This window comes from Scyliorhinus canicula, chromosome 2 (genome assembly GCF_902713615.1).
Source record: "Scyliorhinus canicula chromosome 2, sScyCan1.1, whole genome shotgun sequence".
NCBI classification, from domain to species: domain Eukaryota; kingdom Metazoa; phylum Chordata; class Chondrichthyes; order Carcharhiniformes; family Scyliorhinidae; genus Scyliorhinus; species Scyliorhinus canicula.
In genome coordinates this window covers 282,099,649-282,123,790 of record NC_052147.1, presented here as the reverse complement: position 1 = coordinate 282,123,790, position 24,142 = coordinate 282,099,649, and the positions used below count along the sequence as shown (strand labels likewise).

The window sequence follows — 24,142 nt, the reverse complement described above, 5'->3', positions numbered from 1 at the left end:
ATTTGGTGAATTCAGAATTATGAATGTTCTCAGTAGTGAATGTAAACCTGATGTGCTTCTGTTTGAAAGGTGTTTCTTTTATCTTCTGGATGTTGTTTGGGAAGTTGTTAAGGGTTACTTAGTGTTGGATTCTTTGGGGTTTGCATTTGAATTGATGGTTGCTGAGATGTTCACTGTATGTTTTAAAAAGGTTAACTTGAGTTCATAGAATAAACATTGTTTTGCTTTAAAAAATACTTTTCCATTTCTGCTGTACCACACCTGTAGAGTGGGCCGTGCGCTCCCCATACCACAATCTAGTAAGAGTTGTGGGTCAGAGGAACTCCATGATACACTTTAGGGTTCTCTAAACCCTGGACCATAACAAAATACTCAAGGATCAATCCGCAGATTTTGAATGTCTGGCGGATCCCTTTTTTAAATGTATTCTTTCATGGAGCGTGCGTTTATTGCCCATCCTTAAGTACCCTCGAGAAGGTGGTGGTGAGCCGCCTTCCTGAGCAGCTGCAGTCAACCAGGTGCAGGTACACCCACAGTGCTGTTAGGGAGGAGGCTGCAGGATTTTGACCCAGCGACAGTGAAGGAACGGCCGATATATTTCCGAGTCAGGGCGGGACTGTTCAGGTACAAAGGACCTCCGAAACCAACTCGCTTCTCCCAGGTTAGGGTGGTCAGGGATTTGGGGAAAAGGTGGAGGAATGCTGAGGTGCAGATCATCTATTTTTAAAAAATAAATTTAGAGTACCCAATTATTTTTATTTTCTCCAATGAATGGGCCATTTAGCGTGGCCAATCCACCTATCCAGCTTTTGGGATGTGGGGGCGGAACACACGCAGACACGGGGAGAATGTGCAAACTCCACACGGCCAGTGAGCCAGAGCCGGGATTCGAACCCGGGTCCTCAGCGCCGTGAGACAGCAGGGCTAACAACAAGGTGCAGATTATCTCTGATTGAAAATAATGACTGGCATTTGTACAGCACCCTAAAAGCTATCCCGGGAACCTCTGTCTCCCGGGAACCTCAGCCAGGCAGAGATTGTCTTCGAGCCGCCTAATGAGATATTAGCGACCAAACTCTTCATTACAGAAATAGGTTTCACATAGAATCATAGAATTTACAGTGCAGAAGGAGGCCATTCGGCCCATCGAGTCTGCACCGGCTCCTGGAAAGAGCACCCTACCCAAGTTCAACACCTCCACCCTATCCCCATAACCCAGTAACCCCACCCAACACTAAGGGCAATTTTGGACACTAAGGGCAATTTATCATGGCCAATCCACCTAACCCGCACATCTTTGGACTGTGGGAGGAAACCGGGGCCCCCGGAGGAAACCCACGCACACACGGGGAGGATGTGCAGACTCCGCACAGACAGTGACCCAAGCCGGGACCCTGGAGATGTGAAGCCATTGTGCTATCCACAATGCTACCGTGCTTGGGAAGCAGAGAATTGTGGGAAGCCAGGGAGGGTTAGGGAAGGAATCCTGTGGTGCAGTGAGGTCAGAACTGAAGCTGAGAAAGCTCGGAAGGTTGTTGGGCCGGAGGAGGTTACAGAGATAGGGAGGGGGGCAAGTGTGTGAAGGGATTTGGAAACTATACGATCAGGGGATCAGGGGCTGTTTAGCACAGGGCTAAATCGCTGGCTTTGAAAGCAGACCCAGCAGCACGGTTCGATTCCCGTAACAGCCTCCCCGAACAGGCGCCGGAATGTGGCAACTAGGGGCTTTTCGCAGTAACTTCATTTGAAGCCTACTCGTGACAATAAGCGATTTTCGTTTCATTTCATTTTTTTCATAAACACTTACTCCGATGTGACAGTCTCAAGGGGCTGGTTGGCCTCCTCCTGTTCCTGTGTCACAGGCCCGAGGGGCTGAATGGCCTCCTCCTGATCCTTTGCAGCAGGCTGGAGGGGCTGAATGACCTCCTCCTGTGCCTGTGTCACAATCTCGAGGGGCTCAATGGCCTCCACCTGTTCTTGTGTCACTGTCCTGAGGGGCTGAATGGCCTCCTCCTGTTCCTGTGTCACTGTCCTGAGGGGCTCAATGGCCTCCTCCTGTCTCCTGGCACACTGACTTGCTACAGTCCTTTAGAGCAAAGCGGATCTTACCTTTGACAAACAAGATGGCGGAGTCCCGCACTCCATGAGCCACAAAGGTCACCTCTGACCCGTTCTCCTCCATTTTGGCTCCTCTGATCAGCAGCGAGTGACGTGACCTCGACTGTTGAATCTTGAACCTTTCATCGTCATGGAGCTGCTGACCTTTCATGTGCCAGGTTGCGAGGACTGAGGTGGACAGCTCGATGGTAAACTCTGCATCGGCGCCCTGGTGTACCACCATGTCGTTCAGGTGAGTGTGAATCCTCGCGGATGGCACTGGCGGGAGAGAAGTAAAGTTATATTCATCTCCATGACAGTCTCCCCCATCGCCGTGAATTTCTCAGTGTCAGCTCCTGTACATATGTAACGCACAACAGATAAGAGGGAACGACTCGCTCCTTCTGGTGCTGCGTAGTCCATGTTTTGTTTACTCTTCCCTGGGGTGCGGCCGTCGCTGGGCTGGACCAGCATTTGTTGCCCATCCCTAATTGCCCCTTGAACTGTCGCTCGGTCATTTCGGAGGGCATTTACCAGTCAACCACATAACAATAATCTTTATTACTGTTACAAGTAGGGCAGCACGGTGGCGCAGTGGTTAGCCCTGCTGCCTCCCAGCGCCGAGGTCCCAGGTTCGATCCCGGCTCTGGGTCACTGTCCGTGTGGAGTTTGCACATTCTCCCCATGTCTGCGTGGGTTTCGCCCCCACAACCCAAAAGATGTGCAGGGTAGGTGGATTGAACACGCTAAATTGCCCCTTAATTGGGAAAAATGAATTGAGTACACTAAATTTAGAATTTAAAAAAATTATTGTTACAAGTAGGCTTGCATTAACCCTGCAATGACGTGTGAAAAGCCCCTAGTCACCACACTCCGGCACCTGTTCGGGTACACAGAGGGAGAATTCAGACTGTCCAATTCACCCAACGGCACGTCTTTCGGGACTTGTGGGAGGAAACCGGAGCACCCGGAGGAAACCCACGCAGACACGGGGAGAACGTGCAGACTCCGCACAGACAGTGACCCAGCGGGGAATCGAACCCGGGACTCTGGAGCTGTGAAGCAACAGTGCTAACAGTGCGTGTTGCCCATAATGCTATGGGTCTGGAGTCACATGTAGGCCAGACCGTGTAAGGATGGCTGATTTCCTTCCCTAAAGAACATTAGTGGACCAGATTGGTTTATTACAACAGTTGATCATAGTTATTTATTGTCCCAGGTTTTAAATTACAACAGTTGCCAGGGTGAAATTTGAATCTTTGTAAAAAAATTAGCTTGGGCCTGGCTATCATGGTGAGCCAGCATTTATTGCCCATCCCTAATTGCCCTTCAGAAGTGCCCCCCGAGCGTTAATCTCGGCCTCGGGATGGCTTGTCCATTGTATCCCTCTCTCAGTACCAGCTGCTGTCTATTTAACACCATCTCTGAGGACAGCACGGTGGCGCAGTGGTTAGCACTGCTGCCTACGCGCTAAGGTCCCAGGTTCGATCCCGGCCTTGGGCCACTGTCCGCGTGGAGTTGGCCCATTCTCCCCGTGTCTGCGTGGGTTTCACCCCCACAACCCAAAAGATGTGCAGGGTAGGTGGATTGGCCAGGCTAAATTGCCCCTTAATTGGAAAAAATAATTGGGTACCATAAATTTTTTTTAGAACACACCCTGTGATTAGGCCCTGGTGGTAACGATGGTGAAAATATTAGCATTTTCCCTCAGTACACCCCTAAATTTACAGCAATTTCTGGACATGTGCAGAATAACACGGATATCCTGAAGTTACGTTGAGTGATTCCGAGCTCCTCTATCAAATCTGCCTTTGATGGTTCCCAAGATTGTCATCCCTCAGCAGTGAATTGAGGAAAACTTTCACTTTTATGCATTGCTCTCACTGGAAGGAAAAAGTTAGATCTTGTTAAACAGGGTAGCTGTCTTTCTAATGTTGCACTAATTTCACAATTACCTTTCAACGCCCTCTCTGACCCGGCAAAGCTAATCTTTACACTGGAGTTTTTTTTAATAGAATCCCTACAGTGCAGAAGGAGGCCATTCGGTCCATCGAGTCTGCACCGACCCTCCGAAACAGCACCTGACCTAGATCCCCTCCTCCGCCCTATATCCATAAACCTACTAAATCTGCACATCTTTGTACACTAAGGGCAATTTAGCCTGGCCAATCCACCTAACCTGCACATCTTTGGACTGAGGGAGGAAACCGGAGCACCCGGAGGAAACCCACGCAGACACGGGGAGAAAGTTCAAAGTCCACACAGGGTCCCTGGCACTGTGAGGCAGCAGTGCTAACTACTGCGCCACCATCTGCCTGTTTTCCCCCATTTTAATTTTTAAAATCCATTTTTTAAGCTTGTTTATGATATTTTAATTTGTATCTCTATCCAATCAAAATCATGGGCGAAATTCTCCGACCCCCCCCGCAGGGTCGGGGAATCGCCCGGGACCGGCGTAAATCCCACCCCCGCCGTGACCGATCGGCGGGCGGGCCTGTGCCGTGGGGGCACTCTTTTAGCTTTGCCGCTGCCACGGCCCCCACCATGGCGGAGGCGGAAGAGAACCCCCAGCGGACATGTGCCGGTGGTGATGTCAGCTGCCACTGACGCACCGGCGCATGCGCGAACCGACGAAGGCCTTTCGGCCAGCCCCGATGCCGGGCGGCGGGCGTCAAAGGCCGTTGGCGCCGGTTTTGGCACCAGTCGGCGTGGCACCAACCACTCCGGCGCGGGCCTAGCCCCCAAAGGTGCAGAGAATTCCGCACCTTTGGGGAGGCCTGACGCCGGAGTAGTTGGCGTCACTCCGCTACGCCGGGACCCCCCGCCCCGCCGGGTAGGGGAGAATACCGCCCCATATATTTTATGACCTGATAGTTTAAATTCAAAATGTTTTTAAATTTCTGTGAGAATATCTCAACGTGATTGGTCGCTTACTGCTTGCTGACATCACTGAGGCTGCACCCCGGAGGCCCTCTTGAAATGAAATGAAAATCGCTTATTGTCACAAGTAGGCTTCAAATGAAGCTACTGTGAAAAGCCCCTAGTCGCCACATTCCGGCGCCTGTTCAGGGAGGCTGGTACGGGACTTCGGAGCAGGTTTAAACTCCCTCTGGGAAAGGGCAGCGGTGGTGAGTGTGAGATCCTTGTGGGCAGCTTTATAGGAGCTCAGTACTGGGGGCCATTTATTTTCCGCAGACTGGGGTAATTACTCTGCTGTGCCCCGGAATGGGGAGTGAGGAAGGGGTGGAGAATGTTGGAGTCCTGCTCCAGAGGTTTCTCCGCAGCCCCCCCCCCGGCACCAATCCCTCCTTGCCTCCCCCAGCACCCCCCCCCCCACCACCATCACCCCCGCCTTCCCCAACCCCTCCCCCCCCCCCCCCCCCCCGGCACCAATCCCTCCTTGCCACCCCCAGCATGCCCACCACCACCACCACCATCACCCCCGCCTTCCCCAACCCCTCCCCCCCCCGGCACCAATCCCTCCTTGCCACCCCCAGCACCCCCCCCCCACCACCACCACCCCCGCCTTCCCCAACCCCTCCCCCCCCCCGGCACCAATCCCTCCTTGCCACCCCCAGCACCCCCCCCCCCCCACCACCACCACCATCACCCCCGCCTTCCCCAACGCCTCCCCCCTCCCCCCCGGCACCAATCCTTTCTTGCCACCCCCAGCACCCCCCCCCCCCCCCCACCACCACCACCATCACCCCCGTCTTCCCCAACCCCTCCCCCCCCCCTCGGCACCAATCCCTCCTCGCCTCCCCCAGCACCCCCCCCCCACCACATCCACCACCACCACCACCCCCGCCTTTCCCAACCCCCCCCCACCCCCCCCCACCCCCACCCACCGACCACTCCCCCCACCCCTCAGCTTCACAGTCCCGCCTCTTACCCAGATGTACCGTTCCGGGAAACTCCACGAGCTCACTCCTGCCGTGGTTGTTGACGGAGCAGACCCGGAATCGGTAGCGAGCCTCGGCGGGAATGCTGTCCCCCAGGATCTCCACCGCCGCCGCGCTGGTCTCAGCAGTCAGGCAGCGCACCCACTCCTCGCTGCCCTCCTCCTGCCGCTCGATCACGTAGGCCGTCACCCCGCTTCGGCGGCCGTCTGGGGGTGCCCCCCACAGCAGCGAGGCAACGTTAGGCTTGTCAGAGTTCATCCGGGCGTTGACTGGGGCGCTCGGAGGCGCCTGCCTCCTGGCTACAAGATGGAAAAAACACACAACAGCTGCAAATTTAGCGTCGTAACATATCCCAAGGTGCAGCAGAGAAGCACTGTCACACAAACCCTGACATTAAACCTCACAAGCTGATGTTAGGGCAGGTGACCAAAATCATGGTCAATGACATACGAATGAATGAGTAGGAGCAGGAGGAGGCCATTCAGCCCCTCGAGCCCGTTCCGCCATTCAATAAGATCATAATAATAATCTTTATTAGTGTCACAAGTAGGCTTACATTAACACCGAAAATGAAGTTACTGTGAAAAGCCCCTAGTCGCCACATTCCGGCGCCTGTTCGGGGAGGCTGGTATGGGAATTGAACCCACGCTGCTGGCCTTGTTCTGCATTACAAGCCAGATGTTTAGCCCTCTGTGTTAAACTCGCCCCTTTGTCAATGCCACCGCGTGGGTGACATTGTGTGGGTGGAGCTGGGCTCTGGCTCTGCTTTTTACTTTCTATTTGAGCTGGAAGCTGTTTCTGGCTCTGAGTTTTAGTTTCGTTTTCAATTGGGGAGCTGCATTCAAACCAGGGAGGTGTATTTTGGTCTCTCTCTCTCTGCATGCTAAAGAATGTCTCCAGATCACTTGATGATTTGAAAGTAATACCTATTTCTGTAAGGAATGCAAACCTACTGTCTTTGTTAAAAAGGGTCTTTGACTTCTGGATGTTGTTAGGAAAGTTACTAAGGGTAACCTGTAGAGTACTGTATCTTTGGAGGGGGGGGGGGGGGGGGGGCGGGTATCAGTGTTGGTACTGTGTGTTTATAAAATGTTAACCGGATTCATAGAATAAACATTGTTTTGTTTCAAACGTACTTTGGATCTCTGTTGCATCACACCTGTAAAGTGGGCCCTTGTGCTCCCCATACCACAATCTATTTAACGTTGTGGGTCAGGTGAACTCCATGATATACTTTGGTGTTCTCTAAACCCTGGCCCATAATAGGTTAGTATACACGGGCACTTCCAGACGCTGATCCCGCGGGAAATTGGCTTTGGTGACTTACGTTTCACTCGGAGCTGTGATGACGATTTGGAGTCGCTGATCACGAAGGTGACGATGCCGGAATCTTCCGTGGTGGCGTTGACAAAGACCAGGATATGTGTCTTCCCGAAAGACTTGATAATGGTCTTGTGCGATTCCCTCAGCAGCTCCCCGTCCTTATACCAGGACACGTCCACATTCTCCTCATCCAAATCCGCGCAGAATGCTGCATTCTCCCCTTCCACCACATCCAGTTTCCGTGGCAACCGCTTCACAATCTTACCTTTGGTGGGTTTGGGTGAGGAGAGAGGGTGAGGTTTTTTTAGCCGTTACAAAAATCCACACCCGCGACGTACTTTGCTTTCCTTCACCTCGCTGGTGGCTGAGTGCGTCACACACCTGTCCCTCCGTCAGAAACCTGTGGGTTCAAACCCCGCTCCAGGACCCGAGCACAACGTGCAGCCTGACATATGGAGTGCTGCACTGTCAGAGGTACCATCTTTCAGGTGAAAATTGGTTACTGCAAAACTCCACAACAGCAGCGTGTTGGTGATAGGGTCATCTACTTCAGTAATGCTGGCTGTCGAAAACTCTGAGAGTGCAGCACTCCCTCAGTACTGACCCTCTGACAGTGCGGCACTCCCATAGTACTGACCCTCTGACAGTGCGGCACTCCCTCAGTACTGACCCTCTGACAGTGCGGCACTCCCACAGTACTGACCCTCTGACAGTGCAGCACTCCCTCAGTACTGACCCTCTGACAGTGCAGCACTCCCTCAGTACTGACCCTCTGACAGTGCGGCACTCCCACAGTACTGACCCTCTGACAGTGCGGCACTCCCTCAGTACTGACCCTCTGACAGTGCAGCACTCCCTCAGTACTGATCCTCTGACAGTGCGGCACTCCCTCAGTACTGACCCTCTGACAGTGCGGCACTCCCTCAGTACTGACCCTCTGACAGTGCGGCACTCCCTCAGTACTGACCCTCTGACAGTGCAGCACTCCCTCAGTACTGACCCTCTGACAGTGCTGCGCTCCCTCAGTACTGACCCCCTGACAGTGCAGCACTCCCTCAGTACTGACCCTCTGACAGTGCGGCACTCCCATAGTACTGACCCTCTGACAGTGCGGCACTCCCTCAGTACTGACCCTCTGACAGTGCGGCACTCCCACAGTACTGACCCTCTGACAGTGCAGCACTCCCTCAGTACTGACCCTCTGACAGTGCAGCACTCCCTCAGTACTGACCCTCTGACAGTGCGGCACTCCCACAGTACTGACCCTCTGACAGTGCGGCACTCCATCAGTACTGACCCTCTGACAGTGCAGCACTCCCTCAGTACTGATCCTCTGACAGTGCGGCACTCCCTCAGTACTGACCCTCTGACAGTGCGGCACTCCCTCAGTACTGACCCTCTGACAGTGCGGCACTCCCTCAGTACTGATCCTCTGACAGTGCGGCACTCCCTCAGTACTGACCCTCTGACAGTGCAGCACTCCCCCAGTACTGACCCTCTGACAGTGCGGCACTCCCTCAGCACTGACCCTCTGACAGTGCGGCACTCCCTCAGCACTGACCCTCTGACAGTGCAGCACTCCCTCAGTACTGACCCTCTGACAGTGCGGCACTCCCTCAGCACTGACCCTCTGACAGTGCGGCACTCCCTCAGCACTGACCCTCTGACAGTGCGGCACTCCCTCAGCACTGACCCTCTGACAGTGCGGCACTCCCTCAGTACTGACCCTCTGACAGTGCGGCACTGCCTCAGTACTGACCCTCTGACAGTGCAGCACTCCCTCAGCACTGACCCTCTGACAGTGCAGCACTCCCTCAGTACTGACCCTCTGACAGTGCGGCACTGCCTCAGTACTGACCCTCTGACAGTGCGGCACTGCCTCAGTACTGACCCTCTGACAGTGCAGCACTCCCTCAGTACTGACCCTCTGACAGTGCGGCACTCCCTCAGTACTGACCCTCTGACAGTGCAGCACACCCTCAGTACTGACCCTCTGACAGTGCAGCACCCCCTCAGCACTGACCCTGCAAAATCTCTTGACTGTGACTTGAATCTTCTGAGTCCAGACAGAGGGTGCCTCATTGACCTCAGCTGATATCTAAGATACAGATTACACTGGCTGACGGGGAGTCTGCGAGAGGCGGTGGCTCTGGCTGCCCATCCTGCCCTGGATCCTCGAAAGGAAAGAGCATTTCTGTGGACTATTCAGCCCTGAGAGCGGCTGGTTGGCACAGCCAATCCTGAGGGTGGGGGTAGCTGGTACCAGGTAGCAGTCGGGGTATATTGCCATTTTCCTGGTGGGTGGCGATCCCCCAGTTCTGCCTCCTTCCCACTCCGGCTACGCGCTTACCAGAGAAGCTCCACTCACTGGGGGTTTTTCAGCCAATTACCTTTCACCGCCACCTCAGCGATGCTCCTGCCCCCGTCATTCATCTCACAAAGGTAAATGCCATCGTCGTCCATGGTGATGTCCCTGATGATGAGGCGGCGCAGGCTCCCCTGCTGCTCAATGATGTACTTGGCGCTGGAGTGTAGCTTACGGTCTTCAAGGTACCAGACTGCGGGGGTGGAGTCACCTGGGACCTCACACTCCAGGACGGCCTGCTCTCTCTCGTTCACCTCGATATCTTGCAGCTGACTCTTGAACTTGATGTAAGGTTCTGGAGGGGGAGACAGAGAGGAAAGGTTTTCACAACAACTTATATTTCTTTGCAGCTAAGAAGGGCTCGATGGACAACATCCAACTTTAATTCATTGATGGATTGCGAGCATCACTGGCTGGTGCGCCTTGTTGATCTGCTGCCTCTCCGCATCGCAGCTGGAGGGAGTGAATGTTTACGATGGTGCATCGGGTTCAAGTCAGGTATGTGGACAGTGAGAGTCCTTTTCCTCGGATGGTGATGACCAACACGAGGGGACATAGCTTTAAATTGAGGGGTGGTAGATATAGGACAGATGTCAGAGGCAGTTTCTTTACTCAGAGAGTAGTAGGGGTGTGGAACGCCCTGCCTGCAACAGTAGTAGACTCGCCAAATTTAAGGGCATTTAAGTGGTCACTGGATAGACATATGGATGAAAATGGAATAGTGTAGGTCAGATAGGCTTCAGGTGGTTTCACGGGTCGGCGCAACATCGAGGGCCGAAGGGCCCGTACTGCGCTGTAGTGTTCTATGTGACGGAATACTCTCCACTTGCCTGGATGAGTGCAGCTCCAGCAACACTGAAGAAGCCCAACACCATCCAGGACAAAGCAGCCCCGTTTGATTGGCACCCCATCCTTCTAAACCTGCAACTCCACCCTCTGGAAGGGCAGCAGATACCTGGGAACCCCACCACCTGGAGGTTCCCCTCCAAGTCACTCACCACCCTGACTTGGAAATTTATCAGCCGTTCCTTCACTGTCGCTGGGTCCCTCCCTAACAGCACTATGGGTGTACCAACACCAAATGGACTGCAAACGCTTTTAGAAGAGAGCTCACCACCACCTTCTCAATGAGGGCCATTAGGAATGGGCAATAAATGATGGCCTCGCCTGTGAAACCCACACTCCATGAACAAATAATTTTTTTAAAACTAAACTCCATGCCCGAATAAGATAACAACAGAAAGTGCTGGGAAAACTCAGCAGGACAGGCAGCGTCTGTGAAGGAGGAAGCCGGGTTAATGTTTCGAGTAATTCAGAGTCATGCTCTGCCATCCCAGGTTCGAATCCTGCCGCTGCAGATGGTGCAATTTTAATTCAATAAAAATCTGGAATTAAAAGTCTAATGATGACCATGAAACCTTTGTCGATTGTGGTAAAAACCCATCAACGCCCCTAATGTCCTTTAGCGAAAGAAATCTGCCGTCCTTACCTGGTCTGGCCTACATGTGACTCCAGATCCACAGCAATGTGGTTGACTCTTTTCATAGAATTCATAGAATTTACAGTGCAGACGGAGGCCATTCGGTCCATCGAGTCTGTGCTGGCTCTTGGAAAGGGCACCCTATCCCCAAACCCAGTAACCCCACCCAACACTAAGGGCAATTTTGGACACTAAGGGGAAATTTAGCATGGCCAATCCACCTCACCCGCACATCTTTGGACTGTGGGAGGAAACCGGAGCACCCGGAGGAAACCCACGCACACACAGGGAGGATGTGCAGACTCCGCACAGACAGTGACCCAAGCCGGGAATCGAACCTGGGACCCTGGAGCTGTGAAGCAATTGTGCTAACCACAATGCTACCGTGCTGCCCATAAACACCCTCAGGGATGGGCAATAAATGCTGACCCAGCCAGCGGCACCCGCATCCCAAGAACAATTTTTTTTTAAAGTGCTTACGAGAGGCAGAGAAGGAGAGAGATGGGAGGAGAGTGATGTTCACGGAGAGGTGCTAACAGCTGTTTTTGATGTTGTCACTTCAGGACTGGGCCTGGGAGGGGGGGGGGGGGGGGGGGGGGGGAGGGGGGGAGGGTTGGGGAGAAGAGGTCTGTTCAATTGTTGAAGTTAAGCTTCCTCCATTTTCCAGTAATTACTGCTAATTGCTGTTAATTGACACTTTGTTTTTAATCTTTCTGAATTTGAATGGTTCATGAACTTTCTGAATTCATCGTTCACAGTGCTCTTCCCTGCCCTCTGGTTCGATCTCTACAACATTGGGGAAGCACGGTGGCGCAGTGATTAGCACTGCTGCCTCACAGCGCCGAGGACCCGGGTTCGATCCTGGCCCCGGGTCGCAATCCGTGCGGAGTTTGCACATTCTCCCCGTGTTTGCGTGGGTTTCACCCCCACAACCCAAAGATGTGCAGGGTAGGTGGATTGGCCTCGCTAAATTGCCCCTTAATTGGAAAAGAAAGAATTGGGTACTCTAAATTTAAAAAATGTCTCCACAACATTATGTGCTTTACAATTGGTGGTGGTGGGGGTGTGGGGGGTTATTGTAAACACGTAAACCCCATAAATCTTTGTTCACCTAAATAAAGAAACACTTATACTGTACTTCTACAGTAAAAGGCCTGTTCGGACTCGAACCATTAACTCTGTTTCTCTCTCCACAGATTCTGCCTGACCTGCTGATTTCCAGCATCTGCAGAACTGGGTGTTTTATTCCCACTTCGATCATCTCTCATTGAGAAGAGGTTCGGCGGAATGAAGGACTATTACCTTTCACGTTGAGTAGCACGGAGCTGAGCGTTTGACCAGCTGCATTGGAGGCTGCGCAGGCGTAGAGACCATTATCCTGCTGTTTACAGTACAGCACCTTGAGAATGAAGTAGCCCTCCCGGTCCTCATAGAGGAGGTGACGCCTACCAGGGGCAATCAGCCTGCCGTCCTTCCTCCAGATGATCTCAGGCTTGGGCTTGCCAGTGACGTAGCAGCGGAACTTGGCGTGCTTGCCTTCCGAGACGGAGAAGACTTTGACTTTGCAAACTCTCGGCGTATCTTGGCTGATCCGGTTCTGGTGGGATCTCCTGGAGGCTGTCTGCGGATCACGGAGGTTGCGATGGCGGCTCCGTTGTCTCCTCTCACGCGTCGCCTCGTGGATGCGACAGCGGCCGTCCGGCCCCTGGCTGTCCTCGATGCCGTTGGTGCTGGGGTGACTGGCAGCGAGGTCGGCAGGGGGCCCTGTTCCATGGGTATGGGTGCCAGGTTCCACCAGGAGGACAGCTGCTGTCATGGCTTCGCCGAAGGTGTTGCGTGCCTTGCAGAGATACACGCCCGCGTCGGGTACCCGCGTGTTGAAGATCTTGAGGTGATGCCACCCGTCTCCATCACAGCCCTCGCTGAAGTGCCCACTCTCAAAGATCTCACCCAGCTTCTGGCCATCTTTCTCCCAGGTCACTGTGGGCACGGGGCACCCAGCCAGCTGGCCAGTGAAGACCACATTGTCGCCTCGGGCCACCCTGGCAGAGGTGGGCTTGACCAGGAAGGCCGGCTTATCCTTGGGGTCCACATCCCCCTCCTCCACCTTGAGGGTTGCGGCCGCGTAGGTCTCACCCACCCTGTTCTTGGCCTTGCAGATGTACTGCCCGCTGTCCTCCACCCGCGCCTGCGCCACTATCAGATTGTAGATGTTCCCATCCTCCAGGAAGCGAAAACGGCCGGTAGGATAGATCTGGGTCTTGTCCCTCTCCCAGATCACTGTCGGCCGCGGGTCCCCCGCGATCTGGCACTTGAGAATGGCGTCTGCTCCGTTTGGCACAGTGAATGTCCGTGGGTACGATAGGAATCTTGGGGCTCCACCAAACACATCCATCAATGAAGAATATTCAAAGGCACCAGCAATTGAGAAAGTCTCCTTTGGCCATACACCTAAAACAATCAACATAAAATAATTTTAACACCTTTTCTCACACAACAATTAGCAACAGAACCAGCAGGGAGGATAAAGGGGATTTTTTACACAGCGAGTTTCTGTGATCCGGAATGTTCTGGCTGAAAGGGCGACGGAAGCAGATTCAATAGGAATTTTCAAATGGGAATGGGATAAGTACACGAAAAGGGGAAGGCGACGGGGCTATGGGGGAAGAGTAAGGTGTGGGACCAATTGGATAGGCCATTGGGACAGGCGGTGGACGGGGCATTGAATGACCCCCTTTCCCGCGACGTGTGCTGCGATTAAACAGCAATTCAATTAGAGGCCTTGACACTCCCAGGTTCGATTTGGGCCGAATGTGGGGGTGTGGGTGAGTGACCTGGCAGAGCCTGCACGTTCTCCCCGTGTCTGCGTGGGTCTCCTCCGGGTGCTCCCGTTTCCTCCCACAGTCCAAGGACGTGCAGGTTAGGTGGATTGGCCATGATAAATTGCCCTCAGTGTCCAAAAAGGTTAGGAGGGGTTATTGGGTTAGGGTAAAGTGAGGGCTTAAGTGGGTCGGTGCAGACTCGATGGGCCGAATGGCCTCCTTCTACACTGTATGGTCTATGTTCCAATTCCTCAGGTTGGAGAAGGTCAGGTTCGCCCTGAGCGGGACAGTTGATGGATTCGCTCGGAGGTGGAAGCTGTTCATTGATTCTTTAAGGAGGATTGAGGAGTCATTGGGTGGGTGGGGGGGGGGGGGGGGGGGGGGGTTAAAATGGGGAAGGCAGGATGGGAGAAAGGGATGATGGTGGGGAGCGGGTGGGGGGGGGGGGGTGCGTGGGTGGGTGTTGGTTATTTATAATGTTGGGCTGTTTTTCTTCTGCTTTGGTTTGTTTTTTTATGAAAATGCCGGAATAACATTTCTTTTTTTAAATGGAATTTGAAATCAGCCAGAGTTCAGTGGGACAAGGTAGCTCTCAGTACGAGAATCATCTGGTGGGACTTTGAGGAGAAATCCACAGATAGTCACTCGGTTTCAGAGTGCGAGAGTGCGTCTTACCACAGTCTGACTGTGTGTTTAAAGGGATTGTGTGTTACTGAGGCCATCATAGCCTAAGATATACTTGGCAACCCATGTCAATGGTGGCACAATGGTTAGCACTGTTGCTTCACAGCGCCAGGGTCCCAGGTTCGATTCCCGGCTTGGGTCACTGTCTGTGCGGAGTCTGCACGTTCTCCCCGTGTCTGCGTGGGTTTCCTCCGGGTGCTCCGGTTTCCTCCCACAAGTCCCGAAAGACGTGCTGTTAGGTGAATTGGACATTCTGAATTCTCCCTCTGTGCACCCGAACAGGTGCCGGAATGTGGCGACTAGGGGCTTTTCACAGTAACTTAATTGCAGTGTTAATGTAAGCCTACTTATGACAGTAAAGATTATTATTATAATAATCTTCAAATCTGTGTATTATTGTGAAGCTAGGGGGAGGGGGAGTGAAGGAGTATTGTATAATTATCAACCTTCTCATGTTTAATAAAGGTTTATTTCCTTTTTTAAAAAATAATCTTTATCATCACAAGCAGGCTTACATTAACACTGCGATGAAGTTACTGTGAAAAGCCACATTCCGGCTCCTGTTCGGGTACACAGAGGGAGAATTCAGAATTCTCAGCTGGTACGGGAATTGAACCCGCGCTGCTGGCCTTATTCTGCATCACAAACCAGCTGTCTAGCCCACTGAGCTAAACCAGCCCCCTAAATGTTTATTTCTTGTTGTTAAAAACTATTTAGCAGTCCTGTGACTCACTTACTCCGCATTATTTAAAAAAAGTAAACGTTACAGGTGAGGGATTCTCCATCCGGGGCAAATTGTACACTAAGCGCTGTTGGAGTATCATTAACGGGCCGACCTGGCATTTACCTGGCCTTCCGCGATGCTGCACCCCTGCCCACAGGAATTACCGACGGCGAGGTTCTTGTGCCATCTATGATCGGGAAACAGGTGGCACGGTTGCTGTGGGGGAGAGAGAGGGGGTACGAAGTGTGTCCAGCATGGCTATAGTGCGCTGCCACCTGGGGGTGACGGTCAGGGCTGGGAGAAGGGCCATGGGATGGGGGTAGCTGGGCACAGACCACCATTGCCGCAGCCATCTGGCTGCGCTGCGGCTGAATGCCCTTGGTGAACGTAGCTCCCCGGGATGTATGGGTGACCCCCCCCCCCCCCTCCCAGTCCCCCCCCCCCCCTCCCAGTCCCCCCCCCCCCCCCCCCATGGTATCCTCCGGCCCTAACTGACCCATCGACGGGATGGGCATGCTCCAGCATAACCAGTGCCACCTTCTTGGCTGGGATGGGAGATGGCATGGATTGGAATGGCCCGGGTTCCATGTGGTGCCGGTGCTAGCCCCTGAATCACTCCGGGACCGGCACCGATTTCGTGAACGTGGAACACTCGCGATTCAGTCCTGGCGCCAGCGCTCTGTCTCCCCAATGAGCGAATCTGCCCCACAGTCCTTTGAGCCGGAGTCCCATTCTGGGATCTTCCCGTCCATTTATAACACCAACTGGGATCCTCAAAACACATCTGGAAAGCCGGAATCTCATTCACCTCAGACAAAGGGAAGGGGGTGACCTGCTGGAGCTCTTTTAGATAATGAAGTACATTGATACAGTTTATTTTTTTTTTTTATAAATTTAGAGTACCCAATTCATTTTTTCCAATTAAGGGGCAATTTAGTGTGGTCAATCCACCTACCTGCACATCTTTGGGTTGTGGGGCGAAACCCACGCAAACACGGGGAGAATGTGCAAACTCCACACGGACAGTGACCCAGAGCCGGGATCGAACCTGGGACCTCGGCGCCGTGAGGCAGCAGGGCTAACCCACTGCGCCACCGTGCTGCCCTTACATTGATACAGTTGATGGAGAGTATGGACGTGATTCTCCGGCTGCCCGCGGCAAAACCATGTTCGATGATCAGCCGGAGAATCCCCGTTTGGAATCAGGGACGCCGGCATTTTTGCGATGCTCCGCCCCGTTGAAAACGGCGTACTCTTCAAGTACGGCGCACACCGTGGGGGCGGCCTCAGGACGTCACCTGAGACCCTCCTCCGATGCTACCCCCCCACCCCGATGGGCCGAGTTCCCGACGGCGTGGAAAACTTATCCTTTTTATTTCGTGAACCCGACACTGGGGGACAGTATGTCCACGCACGGCCACAGATCGGCAATTCCCCGGCTGTATCCGCAGGTAAAGCCGGGGGCTGGACGCTGCGTGGTTGCTCCGTCCACCGGATGGAGAATCGGTGCAGCTTTTACGCCGTTTTCGCCGTTTCCACACCAGCGTCAGCACCTCGTCTCCAAATCGGAGAATCCAGCCGATTATCTCCACTTGTAGGTGAAACCAAGCTAGGGGTCATTAATATATCCAACCCTGGGATGAAGTGGTTTGTCTCATGACGGAAGGTTGGACAAGTATTGTCTGTAACCGGACTGAGGTGAAGAGAATTATTTTCTCTCCGAGGGTGATTAGTCTGTGGAACTCTCTTCCCCAGAGAGCTGTGGAGGTGGTGGGTCATTGACTTTATTCGAGGTAGGCAGAGGAAGGTTTTTGACAGACCGGAGAGTCCTGGGTTATGGGGAGCAGACAGGAAACTGGAGTGGAGACCACAGCCATATCAGCCATGATCTCAGTAAATGGTGGAACAGCATAGTGGGGCTGAATGGCCTGCTTCTGTTTGTATGTCTGATATTCCTGTACCTCAGTAATGGGCCCTGCTGGGACTGCCAGTAGACCCCGCGAAGCACATAGACCGCTTTCCGGATCCAGGTAATTCCTAGGTTTTATAGGATGGGAAATGGTCAGGACACTGTAGGGAGAAGTAGAGTTGGGCAAGAGGGACGGGGTGGTGGGTTTTGAAGAGCAGGTGGGGAGGACCAAATGGAGGGATGGTCTCCCACCAGGGGAAGGAAAGATCCTTGCAGAATCCACCCTGGATAAAAATCTGGAATTAAAAGTCTAATGATGACCATGAAACCATTGTCGATTGTAGTAAAAAACCATCTGGTTCATTGATGTCTGGCCTACATGTGACTCCAGACCCACAGCAGTGTGGTTGACTGGCAAATTCCCTCAGGAATGGAGGGCAGTTAGGGATGGGCAATAAATGCTGGCCCAACCCGCAAAGCCCGCGTCCCGTAAAATGAAACCTTTTCAAAACTCCAATGGGCAAAGGCCCAACCTGTCCAACCTTTCTTCATAAGATAAGCCCCTCAGGAATCAGGTCAATCGAACCGGGGCTGCTGGCTGGCAGCTCTCGCAGTCAGCACCTCTTCCCATTGAGGGATCCACCCGCCAGCCTGGCGAGCCAGCCTGGAAGGTGTCGTGGGCGTGGGGCGGCCTTGCTGAACGTTGGTCAATGTGACACCAGCTTTTCCTTTAGGAAGGGAGGTGGGTTGCCCCTCCTTTGGATGAGGAGGGGGGTGTTGCCCTTCCCTGCCTCCCCCCCTACCCCACTACAATGCCCCCGCCCCCAAAATTCCCCCATCTGTAAAATCCAGCTCACAGCTCCTTTGCCAAAGTGAAACCTGGAGCCTCGCTGGAATGTTACGCCCTTCGTGTCACAATTAGCTTCAAGGTGAGCTTCCAGCGACATACCACGCCATCACCAAGACAACCAATTTCCACCTCAGTCACATCGCCCAACTCCCTCCGTGTCTCAGCTCATCCACTGCGGAGACCCTCATTCAAACCACCTCTCTCTCTGCCTTTGAGACATTCTTTCGAACCTGCGTCATTGACCAAGGTATTGGCCATTGGCCCAGAATCTCCTTATCTGATTGGATGCCTGATTTTTGTTCGCGAGTTGCTCCTGTGAGGTACCTTGGGGAGGTTTAACATGTGCCAAGAGTGCCGTGTAAATGCAGGTTGTTGTTGTCGGCTGCTCTGCCTTTCAGCTCTCAGAGCGCTGACCAGCTCAGAACCGTGCTAACAGCTCCGACACTGCCCAGAGCAGAATCCACTTGGGAACTCGACACTCGCACTCAGCTGGTATGCAGACGGCACTGATATCAGTTCAACGCTGTTGACACCCTCTGGCTGACCACATCACTCTAACCGTATCCTCCTGTTCCCTTATTCCTTCATCGAAGCCGATTCTCGGCCAGTGGAGTCACACGTTCCACTCGTGCACCATCAGTCAATCACTGGAGTGGGCGTGGCCTCCAGGACCAACTGACTGCCTCCAAAGCCCCTCAATAAATGCAGATCCGATAGCCCCTCATCAAGTCAATGACCCACGCTTGGTCTGAACTCGTGCTCGTGGAGAAATCAAGGAAATCCAGCAACCGGGAATGTGTTCTGTTGGCTGTATGTTTTCTTAGAAACTATTTAAACATGGAAACTGTGTGGTGGTAGAGTTAGTTTGGCTGGGTCGATGTCATTAGTGTTTTGGGAGATATTGATAGGCTTACCATCACTGTAAACAGATGTTTACCTCAGGCAAGTCAGAAGCACAAAGGGACTTGGGAGTCCTTGTTCACGATTCTCTGCAGGCTCAGTCGGCAGTTAGGAAGGCAAATGCAATGTTAGCATTCATGTCGAGAGGGCTAGAATACAAGAGCAGGGATGTACTTCTGAGGCTGTATAAGGCTCTGGTCAGACCCCATTTGGAGTATTGTGAACAGTTTTGGGCCCCGTATCTAAGGAAGGACGTGCTGGCCTTGGAGAGGGTCCAGAGGAGGTTCACAAGAATGATCCCTGGAATGAAGAGCTTGTCGTATGAGGAACGGTTGAGGACTCTGGGTCTGTACTCGTTGGAGTTTCGAAGGATGAGGGGGGATCTTTTGAAACTTACAGGATACTGCGAGGCCTGGATAGAGTGGACGTGGAGAGGATGTTTCCACTTGTAGGAAAAACTAGAACCAGAGGGCACAATCTCAAACTAAAGGGACGATCCTTTAAAACAGAGATGAGGAGGAATTTCTTCAGCCAGAGGGTGGTGAATCTGTGGAACTCTTTGCCGCAGAAGGCTGTGGAGGCCAAATCACTGAGTGGCTTTAAGACAGCGATAGATTGGTTCATGATTAATAAGGGGATGAGGGGTTATGGGGAGAAGGCAGGAGAATGGGGACGGGAAAATATCAGCCATGATTGAATGGCGGAGCAGACTCGATGGGCCGAGTGGCCTAATTCTGCTCCTATGTCTTATGGTCTAAGTTGACAACAATGAAGAGTCGAATGTCAAGGTTTTGAAGAAAAGGTGTCGGAGGCTAAAAAGAGGAGATGAGGTGTGAATTTCCCAATTGTATTCCAAAAGGTGGGCTCACGAAATGAAGTGACCTCTGGGGAGGTTCACTCAGATAAGGGAAGACCAATCGGGTGCGGTTCCACGCTGTGCAATCGCACTGTTTTCAGAACTCAGTCTGAAAACTGAGGCAGTTCAGGGAGAACTGCGTAAACTCCCAGCAAGCTTGTGTCTGGACGAGGGTCAGTTTGGAAAACCAATTATTCTGTCCAAATTCAAAAAACAGTACCAAAGGTATTGTGATGAATGTAGAAATTTCATATAATAATAATCTTTATTAAGGTCACAAGTAGGCTTACAATAACGCTGCAATTAAGTTACTGTGAAAACCCCCGAGCCACCACATTCCGGCGCCTGTTCAGGTACACAGAGGGAGAATTCAGAATGTGTTTTTAAAGAATCCTATTTCGAAAGGTTTTAGGAGCCAGAGATGCAATTAAGGTGTCATAAAAGCTTTGGCTAATGGAGTTTTGTTTGGATTAAGGGGGTTCCCTATTGAGTTAATTAGTTACATTGGGCTGGTATCTCCGTAGCCGGAATTGAGATCGGTGATCAGGCTGAGAATTGATTCCGACATCGGAATCGGGATCGGAGATCAGGCTGAGAATGGATTCCAACGTCGGAATTGGGACTGCCGCCGGTTTGACGGCAGTTTGCAATGCTCCACCTCATCATTGCGACGTGTGCCCCGTGCAATTGTAAGGCTGTTTGCGCATCATTGGCCGGCCCACCCATAATGCTCCGCCCCAATGGGCCGAGTTCCTGATGGCTTGGGCCACGTGTGGTCCCAATGGTCGGACATCCGGTGTGCCGGCTGCGGACTGTGTCCAGCGGCGCCACACTCATCCAGGATCCGTGCTGTTGGCCGGGGGGGCTTCTGCTAGGGCTGGGGGCACTGGTAGGGGGCGGCCAGGGGAGGGATGCAGGGTCAGGGTTGGCGGGTTAGGGTCCGAGCATGGGCGGCACCATGTTTTTTGGCGGGTCGAGTGCAGGCCATCGGCCCTGCGCATGCGCAGCCCGGGACCCGGCCATTCTCTGACCATTTTCCGCGCGAACTAAGGGTGGTTCATGTGGTGCGAGCCCCTCACTGGTTCAGGAATAGGTGAGCCGTTTGCGCCAATTTTCCTAGTCGTGAAACACCTGTGCATTCTCCGTTGGCGCCAGCACTTAGCCTCAGGAACAGAGAATGCCGTCCATTGTGTTTCAGCTTGGTAAGATGATGTAATTAATGGGAGGAGCTACGGTACCAGACATCTTGCAGAAAAGCAGTTTCAGTTGAGTTTTAGATTGGGATGTGAGCAGAAGTCAAGCTTCTGCTCTCACTGCAGTTCAGTTAAGGATATGTCTGTTGACAGCTTCTTTCCGAGCAGCTCAGAATTGGGTGGCTGGAAGGTGAGCTGAAACTAGCTGAGAGCAGCCAGAGTTTCTGCATGGTTCTGACAGGATTCAGATCTTTTCTTTGAAGCAGTGTCAAAAGATATCTCTTTCTCAAAGTAGTGCCTGGTATGGACACTATTGCTGGATGTTGCCCAGGGTTGTTAAAACCCTATGGGATGAAACGTGGGGAGGTGTAGCTCTGAAGTTAGGGAAGTAGAGGGATTTGGAACTGGGTAAATTTAAAGATATTGGGTGGAATTTCCCCCCAAAATGGCAGGGTGTCATCTCCCATCGCACTACCAGAATAAGGTTTGCACTGATTTCAAAATGCTGCTCTTTGGGAAACTTAATGTGTTCAGTGCTAGCGTGGAAGATTGGACGCATTACGCGGAGCACATGCGCTACCTTTTCAGGGCTATAACGGATGGCGAGTTTCAAATAAGCTTCTTTTTGTTTCTAGTTTTGGACTCCTCTGTGGCCACTAAACTGTATAAGTTCCTGTTTGGCCCCTAATCAGCCCCATTCCTCCTGTTATCCCCCTTTTCCATTTATACGCCAATGGAAGAGTTTTGGATTTTCTTTATGTTAGCTGCCGGTTTCCTCTCATACTCTCTCTTTACCTCTTTTTTCCACTTCCTTTATCTGCTTTGACTGACTTTCTACCTCTTTTGCCATCCAGGAAGCTGTGGATTTGTTTGCCCTTCGCAAGAATGAACCTCAACTGTACCTGAGCCAAATCCTCTTTAAAGGCAGCTCACTATTACATTTCGAGGTCCATCGATCCACGGTTCCAATTTACCCACAACAGATCCATCCTCAACACACTTAATTCGACTGTCCTCCAATTAAGTATTTTTACTCCTGAATTCTCCTTGCTTTTTATTTTCCATGGCGAATCGAAACCTCACGATCAAGTTTCCCTAAATGTTTCCCACTGACGCATGATCCACCTCATTCCCTGGAACCAAATCCCCCTTCACTGGGCAGGAACCACACTGATCAAGAATATTCTTCAGAGCAAGTTCAAGGATCTGCTACTCTATCACTCTCCCAGACTTGGACCAGCTACAGCCAGCAACGCACGGCACTTGGAGAGGTACCACCAGAGAGACCATCCCACTCCACTGGCAAGAAAGGTGGTCTAACTGCAGCGCCCTGTCCCAGGACCACCCGCTTGGCATCGAGGTGCTAAGCGCTAAAAGGCAGATCCGCTGGGTGGGACATGTCGATCGTGTGTCTGACACCAGGTTCCCAAAGCAACTGCTCCGCTCGGAACTCGAGGAGCGGGAAATTCCCAGGAGGACAGTGGAAACACTTAAGTCCTCAAAGCATCTCTGAAGTGGTCAACCCTTCCCGTCAACTCATGGGCGAGCCTGACCTGTGACCGACCAAAACGGAGGAAGGCTCATTCGAAAAAGCACCAAACACATTGGGAGGCTTCGTCAGGAACACGCAGCGTTGGAGGGAGCGCGCAGACCTTCAATCAACCCATTCACCCAAACCTTGAAGTTTCGCCTATCCGGCATGTGGCAGAGTCTACAGATTGGTCTTAACCACAGTGGTCAGCACTGTTGCTTCACAGCGCCAGGGTCCCGGGTTCGATTCCCGGCTTGGTTCACTGTCTGTGCGGAGTCTGCACGTTCTCCCAGTGTCTGTGTGGGTTTCCTCCGGGTGCTCCGGTTTCCTCCCACAAGTCCCGAAAGACGTGCTGTTAGGTGAATTGGACATTCTGAATTCTCCCTCTGTGTACCCAAACAGGCGCCGGAATGTGGCGACGAGGGGATTTTCACAGTAACTTCATTGCAGTGTTAATGTAAGCCTACTTGTGACACTAATAAAGATTATTATTACCATCCCAGGACCCATCAAACCAGCGTGGAAACAAGTCGACTTCGGTCCCGAGGGACTGCCTGAGAAGCGGAGAGGAAAATCCCAGACTATATTAGGGTAAAGTGAGGTGCGCAGAATTTCTGATAGATTTGCAGTGTTAACGTAAGCCGACTTGTGACAATAAAGATTATTATTGTGATCAGGTGAGGTCTGAGCAAAGATTTCTAAACCTGTAGTCTGACCTCTCTCCAATCTGATACCCTTCATTACTCAAACACATTAAGCGATTTGATATCCCCATTAGAGTTCTGATACTCTCTGAAAACACTTTGCTGCCACTCGCCTCTCACAGAGCACAATTAAATAATCCAGGATGTCTTACTCACCAGCCAGTTAGCCTGAGGGCTTCAGGAGAGGTCCGTCCGTCAGGGGTTCTCCCTCAGAGTCTGCTCCAAGCTTCTGTCAAGCTTATTTCTTAAGCTTCCCTCTCCTTGAATCGCAGTGTTACAGCGTGCAGCCCTGTCCCACAGGAGTAACCCCCCCCCCCACCCCTCAGCCGCAAGCTTACGTTAGATTCTGCGTCTACCCTGTTCCCCTCAGCCTGTGCGAGCTGCTCGCTCTCCCTCCACCCCCCCCCCCCCCCCCCCCCAACCCCGCACTGCTCTGTCGCTCATTGTTTGAAGGGGCCTGTGTTTGTTCAGCTGTTTTTCCTCCCAAAATATCCCCTGCAATCATGGCTTGACAACACCGATAACGGCTGGACTGGTTGGGTGTCAGTGAGGGGGCGATGCAGGGAGTAGGGAGTCAAGGAGGGGAGGGGGTGGGCACCATTCATTGACTGGGCAGTCTGTGAAGGGAAAGTTGGCTGTGGGAAGGGACGAGGTGGGAGCGCCAGTGACTGGAAGGGGGGTGGGGGGGGGGGGGGGGGTGAGCAAGGTGGTATGTGGCTGTGTTTAAGTGACATTGCTGAAAGATCTGTGCTAGCTCAGCCAAGCAGTGGGGGTGGGAGAGATAGGGAGGGAGGCCGCTGGA

General features: G+C 52.7%; 1 protein-coding gene across 3 annotated transcripts in view; it reads right to left on the bottom strand.

The window, feature by feature from the left end:
* Positions 1-23,694, bottom strand: part of obsl1a (obscurin like cytoskeletal adaptor 1a) — a 133,770-nt gene extending 110,076 nt beyond the window's left edge. For 2 of the 3 annotated variants that reach the window (XM_038790162.1, XM_038790163.1), the window contains exons 1-6: positions 23,497-23,694; positions 12,470-13,618; positions 9,713-9,982; positions 7,327-7,587; positions 5,990-6,298; positions 2,110-2,376 (exon numbers count right to left, since the gene is read on the bottom strand). In XM_038790162.1, the coding sequence (XP_038646090.1) occupies positions 2,110-2,376; positions 5,990-6,298; positions 7,327-7,587; positions 9,713-9,982; positions 12,470-13,562 (2,200 nt within the window). In that variant the 5' untranslated portion in view covers positions 13,563-13,618; positions 23,497-23,694. The remainder of the gene's footprint in view (positions 1-2,109; positions 2,377-5,989; positions 6,299-7,326; positions 7,588-9,712; positions 9,983-12,469; positions 13,619-23,496) is intronic. The other variant, XM_038790164.1, reaches the window with a different exon arrangement.
* Between the last annotated feature and the right edge of the window lie 448 nt (positions 23,695-24,142).